The 12,634-nt window shown below is 36.4% G+C and overlaps 1 protein-coding gene across 1 annotated transcript in view; it reads right to left on the bottom strand.

Moving 5' to 3' along the window:
- LOC104226802 (uncharacterized) overlaps window positions 1-12,053 on the bottom strand; it is a 30,821-nt gene extending 18,768 nt beyond the window's left edge. The window contains exons 1-5 of the mRNA XM_009778878.2: window positions 11,596-12,053; window positions 10,666-10,825; window positions 9,368-9,460; window positions 7,025-7,127; window positions 6,663-6,828 (exon numbers count right to left, since the gene is read on the bottom strand). Coding sequence (XP_009777180.1) covers window positions 6,663-6,828; window positions 7,025-7,127; window positions 9,368-9,460; window positions 10,666-10,825; window positions 11,596-11,801 — 728 coding nt within the window. The 5' untranslated portion in view covers window positions 11,802-12,053. The remainder of the gene's footprint in view (window positions 1-6,662; window positions 6,829-7,024; window positions 7,128-9,367; window positions 9,461-10,665; window positions 10,826-11,595) is intronic.
- Between the last annotated feature and the right edge of the window lie 581 nt (window positions 12,054-12,634).

Raw genomic sequence — 12,634 nt, 5'->3', positions numbered from 1 at the left:
TATCTACATCACAACCTTTGGGGTACGACCCTTCCCGGGACCCTGCGTGCTGCGGGATGTTGTGTGCACCGGGCTGCCCTTTTCAATCACTATATTTATCTATGCATATTACTCTATGGAATCACTAGACTTTAAGAACAAACCCAGCTGCTAAAAAAGATGATACCAGAACTTCCACATCTTCAGATGTTATACAGCAAGCTGGCCCCTCTACAATATCTGCCACCACAATGGGTCAAGTAACATCCAATGACCACAAACAACAACTACACATCAGTCCCAAACAAATTGGGGTCGGCTATATGAATCCCAAATAAAGCTTGGTTTCAACCAGGCATACCAAAACCAAACTTTGGCTCACTAGTCACTACTGCCAACAGCATCAGAATATACACTGACCATTGTTGGCAACTAGACTAAATCATGTCACTATTTTCACTTCAACCAGGCATACCAAAACCAAACTTTGGCTCACTAGTCACTACTGCCAACGGCATCAGAATATACACTGACCATTGTTGGCAACTAGACTAAATCATGTCACCATTTTCACTACCCTAATTGCAGGTGGGAATCATTCAGTTATTGCTTTGCTACGCAAGATCCATACACTACAATCAGGTGCAAGGAAACCAAACTAATATTGCAATAAAAATTAAAGTGTCCAACGATACTTGAACATGGAGAAACCTGAAGCTAAACTCTATAAGAATTTCATCTAACTCTTCTGTTAACAATCAGGAGCTAATGGCACGATCAATATTTTACTCACCGAGGCACATCGTACTGAGAATGTTCATCAATCTTTAGCTCAAAGAAATTTCGCATGTTTTTGCTTTTGCGTTTACAAGCATTGTTTCTTGATGCAAGATATTTTCACAAGATTAGCACTTATTGCCCTCTCTTAAAAAGATATAAAGCACGCAATTAACAAACTCATATCCCCACCCAAGACAATCTATATGCAATAATGAAAGCAATCCATGAAGTGAAAGTTGTTGGAATTCTAGGTTGATACTTGACAAAGTTATTTATTCAATTTTCTTCCAACATTAATTTCATAGTAAATTAGCTCAAAAGGTAAAACAGGAAACTGGAGGTCCAACGTGTATACATACATACATCATATAAACATACCACATACAAACACACACATACATATATACACATACACATACACACATATCTGTTTATTATGTGTGCGCACACACACACATAATACATAGTATATGTTTATTATGTGTGCACACACATGTACCTAATCAGTTGTTACGATCCATGGTAATACAATGTCCTCAGCAAAATAAGATTATCAAGTCCTAACCCAACTACAACACTCAGTGTAAGACCATCTGCTCCAATCTAGGAAGCCAGGATTATGTAGCATCTAAACTTGCGAGCTGTAGCAAACAGCTCGGAGGATATTTCAACCCCAATAGATCCAGATTCGGCTGACCCTACCTTATCCTATCTGGATTACCACAAGTGGGCTCAAGTTGGTTTAGACACCACCATCATAATTAAGAATATATGTATTCAAGTAAACACAGTAGTCAAGTGTTAAAACAATGTTTATGCAACTTCTATAATACATGACACTTCCAAATGGCTAGTAGCCAGCAAAACCATAATAAAAGATGAAAAACACATAAATTAATCCATGTACAACCATGCAACATTTTTGAAATGTTTTCCACATAATTCTAAGCGTCTAGAAGCACAATTATCTGGAACATTTTCCTGGAACAACTTAACAAGATCTTGTTCCATACTTCAGACATCAAGTTTCATATGCTCGGTCAACTAGCTCAAACTTCAATATATTAAGGCATGATTCTGAGTATCTCTTTTCATTTAAAAGTATAATGAGGACAACTTCTCAGAATTTGTAAACTGTTGCCTTATCAAATAACCACAATTAGCTCGAGTTAATCATCCTCAATTACATCATGTATACGGGCGCGTTTTTGCCCTGTTTTAATGAAATTTATTACTTTATCAAAAGAAAATGTCATCCTCAATTTCTTTTCTAATCTAATGTTTTGCCACAATGAGGGCCATTAGTTTCATCATTTAAATCTGTTACATGAAGCTACTCGTTACTTGGTGTCAAGGAGATGCTAAGGCAATACTGTGCTGCCCTGTTATCCAACTAAAATGTTAGTCCAGTGATTTCATCTTCTAAAGCAGCTAAAACATTCTGCTTGACAAGAGAGAGCTTTAAACTTGTTTAACATCACAATATGTCAGAATTTGTCATTCCCGGGAAAAAGGAGAACAGAACATAATATCCTGCAGTTGACAACATATGTGTTCCTCCTAAAGGAAAGACATGCCCTGCAAAACTTGGATCACATTCCTTTTCAGTCATATCGAACCAAGACACTCTAAACAAGATAAAGAAGTGCTCACAAAAGCAGGGAAATTTCCAACACAACATAACAATCTACATGCAGTCTTTCCCAGAGTCTATAGATTTGTCATTCAAAAACCAGTTTAGCATTTTATCTGTTTCTGCTTTCAAAATGCCATTAAGTAGCAAATTTTTAATGTATTCTTTGCTTATTACAATTGATAACGATGTATTATTGCTTGAAATAACGCAAAGAGTCAATTCACATTTACAGGATTCGCGGTATGACACTGTCCACACTTGGGAGGAATTTTAAAAAAACAAATTTTTTTTTTTGAAACTGGTAAATTGAATTTAAAATTTTGACAAGATGAAGAAAAAAGTGTTCATACCACAGAAATTTTAGTGGCATCATACAGGAATTCCTCAAGGGATTTTTTATTTAGGAAAACTTTACAGATTCACAATTACCTATAGAAAAGGTCTAAGTACAGTATCGCCAATCTATAAGTTCAAAAGTAATGTGAAATACGGCATGTCATACAGTAAACTTGACAATGCAACAGCAGCAAAAAAGAAAAAAACAGAAGTGACAACAGAAGGTTTATCCAGGGAGAAAACCCTGTCGAAAAATTTGATTATCTGGGTAATAAGAAGAGTTTCAATGTTACAAAATATAGCAATACATTATCAACCAATACTTGTCATGGACACTACAAGGTAACGATGTAGTATGTACAACTAAAAAGATCAAAATTTGCTAAACTTTAATGTTGTCTCCGAAAATGTACAATGCTTGGTTAATAGCTTGTCCAAAGAGTTCTTATTGCAAATGATGTGACCAAATTATCCACCGCTTAATCTGCCCTACCATCTGTCAATCTTGTGGAAACCAGCTAACTTTTAGATCAGTTATCTGAACCATCAGTTCAGCATTCCAAGCAAAATGCCATTTTAACTCCACGTTAAAAAGCTGGGCTCATGCTGCAATAACAGCAAAAATAAGCAGTTGAACCTGAACTACAGCCATTACCAAGCATCTGTCATCTCTCCATAAATTCAAAATAATAAATAAAACAGAAATCACCACAAAAGTTTTGGAGTTCAGATTTCAGAAGCAAAGGCAGCAAGTAGTTAATCTACTGAGAGGTATGACAAGGGATCTTCAGATTAGATTTTTCTGGCAAATGTAACAAAAACTTTCGGCAAAGATCAGTGGCATGTTGCCATTTACGCCAGGAAAAGAAATAAAACTTTATCAACTACCATAATAATACCAAAAACAAGTATAAACTAATTGTCACATTATAGTTGCTTCCATACATAAGTAAATGTCATCTCAAGTCATTTTAAAATAGACATAAGAAACAACTTGTCCTGTTGATGAAAGCAGCCAGTAAACCCAGAACATGTTCCCGCTTTACCAAACTTAGTCTTAGTTTGACTTGACACGGGTAATAAGAGTAGAGTTGAAATTAATTAATACGTTAAGAAAAAGGTGACATTAAAATAGAGTTAAAAGTTAGCCTCTTGAAGGTTATTGAGATCTTTAAAGAAGACATGTGACATTTATAGTGATATACTATAATAAAGTAACAGAAATATAAAGTGAATAGTGAGGAATAAGATTCCCAGGGAAGACTGAAGTGACAATTTTAAGACAGACAAAATGGGAAGCCGTATGATTTCTTTAAGAGAGAGGGAGCAACATGGTATTTAATGCACATTTTACGTAGGTTCTCATCTGTCAAAGCCTTGGTGGACAGAACTACCATGTACTTGTACTGATGGGAGGTAACAGGTACCTGTAAATTAATGAAGATGTGCTAGCTGACACAGACACCACGTTATCGGAAATTTGTACACTTTAGTATCACGAAATCAGAAACACAAACAAATTTCTTGTTTATTGGAAAATTGTACACTTTAGTATCACGAAATCAGAAAAACAAACAAATTTCTTGTTTATTTCCACTCCTGTAGTTTAGATCTGTCATGTATCCTTTTATCTTTACTCGAAAGGATTTTTACATTAAAATGACACTTCTTGTCTAGAAAGAAATCAAGAAAGACAGAGATAAAAGTACAGGAACCAGAGTAAGTTCGTCTAGCCCCATCACATAGAGATAAATAAGAATCCTGATGTCTTACAGACTTACACCAATGTGAAACCATCCGTCAAAACATACACAGGTCCTGTTGCCAAATGTATTTAACTTGAAAAGATACTCTAACTTAACATACACAATATAAAAGAATAAAAAAAACATTTGATTGGTTTTACCATCTCATCTGAAACCCCAAAAAAAAACATATTTGGTGCGGGGGCACACGTACCTTTAGGATAAAAAAAATTCAAAAGGAAAAATAACAGCCCATATGTTTTCACTTCTTAGGAGAAAACTCTACACAAGCATAATCATTTTATTTATAAAGTAATAAGATTTAATTAACTCCAAACAACACCATTCTAGGCAATTACTAAAACATCGAACCTACACTTCAATTTCAACTTGATTGCATGCTTGCACACCCAGTTAGAGAAGTTTGTTATTTCCATCTCCTCTTTTAATGTTTTGTGCAGAGGTCCTAAAACATTAAATAGGTGCAAAACAACGACACATTGATCACACTGTTGGATGTACCAGGACGCATTCTTACTTTGCTGGTAGAGAACTTTTTCTCTCCCTCAGCTCATTTCTTTCAGAATACAACAGCATTATATTTACAGAGGTGGGTTAAGACGTATTATCTGATTTGAATGTTAAATCTGCCTCCTTATGATAATAAGCACTTGCGTCCATAAAAGTTTGTTCTCCTTTGATTTGGTTCCATACTTGAAGTTTTTTACCGTAACAATTTTACAGTTGCAGAATCACAGATAGAGCACTTAAATGTTAGTACCTAGCTCGAAGCATGACTTTTGCATATAACCTTTAAGTACAACATATTTCACACATTTCAACACCAAAAAATAAAGAGGATAGAGAAGCTGAGCAAAGGTACTCCTTTGCTTATAATGATTTAACAAATACCAGAAAGATTTCCTTTCCCTAAGCAGAAAGATAATAACTCAAAAATTATCTTCATTACATAATACATACCTTGCTCTTAAGCAGTTTATTCTTTCAAAGCATGTTTTTTCATGATAACTCAAAGATCATTTCATTGATGTCACACCAATTTGTTGTCAAAAACTATCTACTCCACTTCTGAAAAACATAGAAGAATTTCATTCCAAAAAGAAAAAGAAACAGACAGGGAGGGATCTTCCTAGCAGTTAATAGTGGCGGGATTGTATTTTTTTATTGAGTTCAGTCATAATCTGCAAAACAATTTATTAATATATCCTAGAAGAGCATATCACATTGCAGAAAAATCACAACTTAGCAGAATGTAGTATTCTAAGTAGCTGTGGCCCTAAGTCCTTGTTTTTTATAAGGTAAGATTTTATTAAAAAGGTACCAAGATGGGTACAAGTTACATCAGTCCAACATCTGCCGAAGCCACTTACATGGCAACTACAGATCTCCTATCTCTTCTAAAAAGTCCAAGTATTGCTCCATAGTTTCAATAGTACTTGTATTACACCAAAAATACAAGTTCAAAAGACAGCTATTCTTAATTCTGAAAACATGTTGTCTTCGCCCTTCAAAACAAACACTATTTCTTTCCAGCCATATTGTCCATAAAACACAAAAGAATTGTCCTCCATACTGTTTGTTCCTTTTTGCCATTTTCTGATGATGCCATTGTTCCAACAAGCTCTTAACACTGTTAGGCATTACCCACTTAACACCGTGGCCCTAAGTCCTTACAGGCATTGAAGCAGAAAATCCACATAAGACCTCCACATATATAACTTCAACATGAGAAGCACACTCACAACACGGATCTTGTTCATATGTGCTCCTTATAATTCTACAGAAGAAAAATGTGGCTTATGTATGACGTAAAGGAATTCAAAGCTCCTAGTGAATGTACCCTAGGTGATCAGCATCACCAATAAGGTCACCAACAAACCCACCCTAACTAGAAACTTATCAGCCGATCTCGGTATTGACAGCCCTCAATCTGAAACTGCAACTCATGCAATTTCCTAACCTTGTACTAACACTAACTTCTTCAAGTCTATTTTCTCAACCTCTATCCATCACAAATAGGACACCTCTCATACAGGAAAGAATGAACAACACACAGAAATCTTTCAACTAGAATAGATGAATTTCGAATCTTCCCTGGAGATCAAGCATAGCACTTACCGAATAAATATAATACAAGTTTTTGAGTAAAACAGATAAAAGCTCACCTATTAATTACAGAAATGGTTAGTAAACCAGGGAGAGAACTAGCTGAGCGCAATAAATCCAATAGAGTGCCAACAGTATTTTTGGCATCTGATGTAAGAACAGCCGGATCAAGAACAGGGTGATGACCAACTACCCATGAAATATTAAAACTCCGTCCATGTTTAGCTGCAGGCATACATAAATGACGCATTAAAAGCACAAACAAATATCAGAATCAGCAAACAGCAAAAATGGAAAACGGATAAAGGAATAAAACTATCCTAGTGATTCTTTTCTGATAAGCTACATTATATAATAGCGAATCATGATAAAACGCCTATACTCAGAATCTTCCCATCCTTGATGTTCTGTAAAAATTTACCTTGTGCTACATATTTTTCAGAATCATTTGTATCCGGTGTGAAAAGTAAAATATATGTTTCGAGAAACTTCAATGCCAGCAGTTTTGTACCAATTGGGCCTACCTGTAAAAACATATCCAAAAAGCATGTCATTTGTATGTGCCAAACAATTAGCGGAAGGACATCCCAAAAGCAAATCAGGGAGACCCGAAAATGGATTTATTTTTTCTTCTATTTCCCCTTTGCTAAGCCCTCCTGCACCCCAGAGATTAACAGAGCAAAAGACAAGGAACGGTAAGTCTAAATTAGGTAAACATTTGGTAGCAGATCTCACAAAGACATCATCATGAAACACTACACTTCAAGGTTCGAGACTGCACAATATATATAAGTAAACCTCATGCTCGTGGATATCCATTCATCTCCTTATTTCCAAAATGCAGTAGCTTCCGAAACTGGCTACTAAAATGAGGCTAAAATAGGTATACAAATGCAAAGAGTAAATCATCATTTGACATCTTGGCACAAAGTGAAACTTAGATTCCCTTTTTTTGTAGAACTTGACAGAAGCCTGTTTTAAATCTTACATCTACTTCATCCTCTTCACGTTAGATAACCAGACTCTCCCTCACAACTTAAACATTCTCTGATCATTTCCTTCTCTCCTATCCTGCACAGTAGGGCAGGTAGGACATATACTAACACAGACACACAGGCACAAAGAGGGAGAAAGTGACTAGTCATTTCATACATACTAACTTGATCTAAGCCAAAAGGTCGAGAATATGTATTTTTCATACTCTCATTTGAGGCGCACTTAAGCCCTGAAGCTCAGAAAAGATCAGGGTATGCGCTTCGCCTCACTTAGGTTGCGCTTCAATGTAGGCAAGACACTAAGGCATGCACCTCAATGCCTATAAGTTCTATCTTGAATAAAGCGGTACAAAACAATAAATATGATTGGCAAAAAGATATATTAATTGTTGAGGAAATCATTATGAATTAAATTGTCACTTTTCTTTGCATTACATATACATTTTTTTATTTTTTTCTTCGTTGCGCTTTTTTTTACCTAAAGCCCACACCAGTGTTGTGAAAAGCGCTCGCTTCAGCGCTTAAAGCGCGAATCGAAGCGAAGCGGGACCTCGGGCGCTTCTGCAATGTGAAGCGTAGCAGGTTGAGTAAAGTGAGTGCTTCGCAAAAAAAGCGAGAAGCATTAGAAGCGACAGAAGCGAGCGCTTCTACATATTAAGGCTGCCAACGTTAAAAGTTAGAAAAGCTCTCTTTTTTTTAAAAGACCATCGAGCAGCAGAGAACAACAGGCAACTAGGGTTCCCATTTTCTGCACTTTTCAACTTCAAGTTCATCAAGAGCAAGCTCAGGTATGTGATTTCAAGTTCTTCTTCTTCTTTCACTGATCCAGTCTCAAAATAGCAGCGAAATGCTGGCAATTTTTTTTCCCTTCAGTTCTTTTTCACATTCTCTTCTTCTTTTTCTTTCACTGTTTCAGTCTTAAATTGCAGCGAAATGCTGCCCAATTTTTTTCGCTTCAGTTACTGCCATTATTGTCTATGCAGTATTTATTTTAATTTTTTTTAAATTCCGCTTCACTTCAAAAAAGCGAGCTCTTCGCTTCTCGCTTTAAGCGAAAAGGTGCTTGTCGCTTTTCCTCGCTTCAATCTCTTCACAACACTGGCCCACACTTTAATTGCGCTTTGCACTTAAAGCCCGATAGACTTGGATCGCTTTTTAAATAGACCCCGAGCTTCATAACGATGAAAGAAACAAGATAGTTAATCTAAGGAATTAAAAGGGCATTCTCTTGCTTATATTTTCTTCTTTGAATAGACCGCTCCTCCTGCAGTAACCTAGTAGCTGGTCACATATGGTAAAGAGATAATTTTACCTCCCACCCCACCCCGAACTAGAAGTCCATAATGAATGAATAAATAAACAAACAAATAAATAAATAAATAAATACCTATGGAAGGATGAATCCTCTCACCATATTAGAGATATCCAACAGCCAAAAAGTTCTAGTTTATTATTTGTAAAACATTCATAAAATATTATGATCCTTTTTTATTAGTTCACCAAAATATTATGATTCTGTCTTAAAAGTTCATAAAACATCATGATCCTGATGATGTCCAATATGAAGTTTGTTGGAACCTCTACAAGGTAAAACTGTAAACCGTTTATCAACGGAGAGGAAAAGGATAAGCTTTAGAACAAACATTTTGGCAAGTTGCTGTGAGGACGAATTCAAAAAGGTGTTGCGGTTCCTAGATCCAAGTGACAACAAAATTGATAATTAAGTCCACTAGCCAACAAGCACCCACTACATGAGCAAAACAAGATACCTCAAAAAGAAAGCCAAAGACAGCATCCTTGAACTTGACCATCCATGTCCAGAGCTCATCAAGCCACCTCTCAACTATACCATGCCGATGAAACTATAATTTATAAAAGAAGGATTTAGAACCTCAAATGTATTAGAGAAGACGATAAGCTTTGTGAACAGAATGACAAATTAAACATGTACTCCCTCTGTCCCAATTTCTATGGCACTCTTTCCTTTTTTGTCCGGCTCAAAAAGAATGCTGCATTTCTTTATTTAGAAACAATTTAACGTCAAAGTTTCCATTTTACCCTTAGAGAGATTATTTATGACCACAAATGTCTAAGGCCAATTTTAGACCACAAATTTTAAAAAGTCCTTCTTTCTTAATTTACAGGCAAAGTCAAACGATGCCACATAAATTGGGACGGAAGGAGTAACAGAAAGTGCACAAGGACAGGGAGGATAAACTTAAAGATAATATATATACACACAACCACACACCCAACCAAAGCTAGTGACTCCAATGCATATCAGACACAAAAAGATAAGTTCTGTTAAAACAAAATCTAGCATAGCTTCAAGAACCTGACAAGATAGGCATGAAGCATTAAGGTATTAAAAGCACATCTTATAGCATCAACCTCCCTGCCAACACGTTCTTTATACCGCACAACCCTCTATATTACAGCAATCACTAATGGCACTAGTCAGGCACAAAAATCCTTCATCAGCCGTCAATCGACCAAACTTCACTTTCCTTTCTAGAGTGAATGAATAATTACTAAATGAACAAAGGGAATACCACTGTACAATTACATAGAAATGTCAAGCTATGTTAACTAGCATCTGTTTACTACATTTTTGGTTTTAAAATCTTTCAGAAAGAACTAGCACGAAAAGAAGATTTCAGAACCAAACATTGTGTCTCCAAACTTGAAAGAAAGCCTACAAGATTAGCCTTCGGCCTCCTTTAAATCTTATCATCCCTAACCAACACGTTATCATCCAAGCTTCTGATTGAGCACAGATGAAATTTACACAGTTATGGTCTTAAAATACTAACAAGTCTAAAACATCAGAAAACAAATGAGGTGGCCCAAGGCACAAGACTCGCATTGCAGAGACCAAACCTTTTTTTTTTTTTTTGGGGGGGGGGGAGGGGGGAGGGGGGATAATGGATGAAGAGACCAAAGATCTCCTCAGAAGATTTACAGCCATGACTAAAGATCAGAGTGGAACAAGCCTATGCTGCATCAAGGGTCGGTCAACAAGATAGAGCAAAAGAAGCAAATGCAGAACTATCAACAAGCATGTGACCTGATATGATAATTCCTCCAACACGCCACAATAGATTTTCATGCCAGATACAATTGATTGCTTTGTCACCATAGAACTCGTATCTTTTAAACATGTGAATAACACGGGCATTAACACCAACGAATGCTCTTTTGCTTTCATCCCAACCGCCTCAATTACCCTGACATAGATGTACAAGAAGGTTAGAATGACGAAAACTATATCAAGAAAAAACCAGTATCCATAAAATCAGAATACCAATCGCATGCAAGCACATTTGTTACAACCCTATTCTAGCATCAACTGATAGCAACTTACCAACTACCAATTGCAACAGCAAGTAATCAATTTTATTATGTTTTTCATTTGGTACCCCACCCCCAAATAAATACCCCTGCTCAGGGACGAAGAGTGGAATTCCCTGTTCCACCCCCACCCCCTTGCTGACTCGAACGCCCAACCTCTTGGTTAGAAGCAGATGGCTCTGACAGCTAGAGCAACCTCTCCTGTCCAGGAGTAATTCAATTTTAGCAAGACCTACCTTTTATATGTGCAAAAGAAGGAGTCAAGCTGTAATTATCAATCCTTGTCAATCACAAAAAGGGAAATACATAAATGCAACACCCTCCACCACCTTGAAACATATATTTGTACCTAATATACCAATAAGCTTCTAATACAAATCTAAAGAACCAATTCAATCACACAAAAAGGTGCAATTATTTATTTCCTTAGCAGAAACTAAGTCAATTTTGATTCAAGCACCCACTATTTACCACTCCCTATCACCAAAAAAGACACTACCATGTACTCCCAAAAGTTCATTTTTTTATCTCAATGCTGATACTTTTAAATTTAAAATAAAATTTATACATATTTACGAACTATATAAAAAATGGTTGAGTTCCTAATTGTAATAGTACCATATAAAATGGAAAAGGATTAACTTACTCAATGAGGCATTTGCGAACGAGACTTTGGGGCGATGACTTAAGGTCAATTAAATAAGGGAAAAGCTCAGCAACATGTGATGGCTCAGCTGATAACAGTATATCTTTCAGTTGCTTCAACGAAGATAGCTTTACTGTCAAATCACCATGGTTATTAGCGGCTGCGAGTAGCGGTAGAGCTTGCTCCCGCATTGGTCCCCCGGCCATGTTAACAATGAGAGTAGCTAGGGTTTTATTTATACTTAGGGTTTTGAATGAGGCCGGAGAAATTGCCTTGCTGTCCGCCGCCACCTGTGTAGGGTTCCGCCGAGCCGGATAGAAGATACGGATGAAATAGTGCGTTGGCCTGAAGGAGAGATATCATAAATGGAGATTTGAAAAGGATTTTTTGGATTTAACCATTTTGTGATGTGCAGAGAGAGGGATGTCAGTTGGGGATTTTGAATTTGTTGAGGAAAATTTGGGGCTTGGAGTTGGAGCGGCTATTGGGCCGAGGTGATATAATGGGGTAAAAATTGTGTGGGGTAGCCACTTTTTAAAGTGATTTACTTTTTATAAAAGTAGCCACTAGTCTATTAAAATTAATATGAAAAGGCAGTATTACCCTTTCCTTCCCAACCGAAAATATGCCATTTTCAGATTCATTCATTACAGCTCCACTTCTCCTTTTGCAATGGCGTTCTGGGGTCCGTATGAGTGTTTCCATTATTTTCATATATGAAATCCAATTTTGAACAGAAGAAACGAAATGCATTAATCATATAAATTTTATAAGCCTCTTATTTTCTTTTGTGTCTGCTTTCAGGAGTTAAATTGCCTGGTAAATCATTCACTCATAATAATCACAGATGTGGGAGGACGTGACTTTTGGTTTTCTAAAAGAAGTGACTTTTAGATTTTCTTAAACAACAAATAATTAGGAAAAATATGGTAAAAAGCCAAAAAATTGAGGACAAAGATAATTGTGTTAAGGACATGTAGTCCTAAAGTTCTAAAGTTAAATTCAAAAGTTAAGGACATGTAGTCCTGAAGTTAAGTTC

Source organism: Nicotiana sylvestris, chromosome 4 (assembly GCF_000393655.2).
Source record: "Nicotiana sylvestris chromosome 4, ASM39365v2, whole genome shotgun sequence".
NCBI lineage: Eukaryota > Viridiplantae > Streptophyta > Magnoliopsida > Solanales > Solanaceae > Nicotiana > Nicotiana sylvestris.
This window is presented reverse-complemented; position numbering and strand designations above follow the sequence as displayed.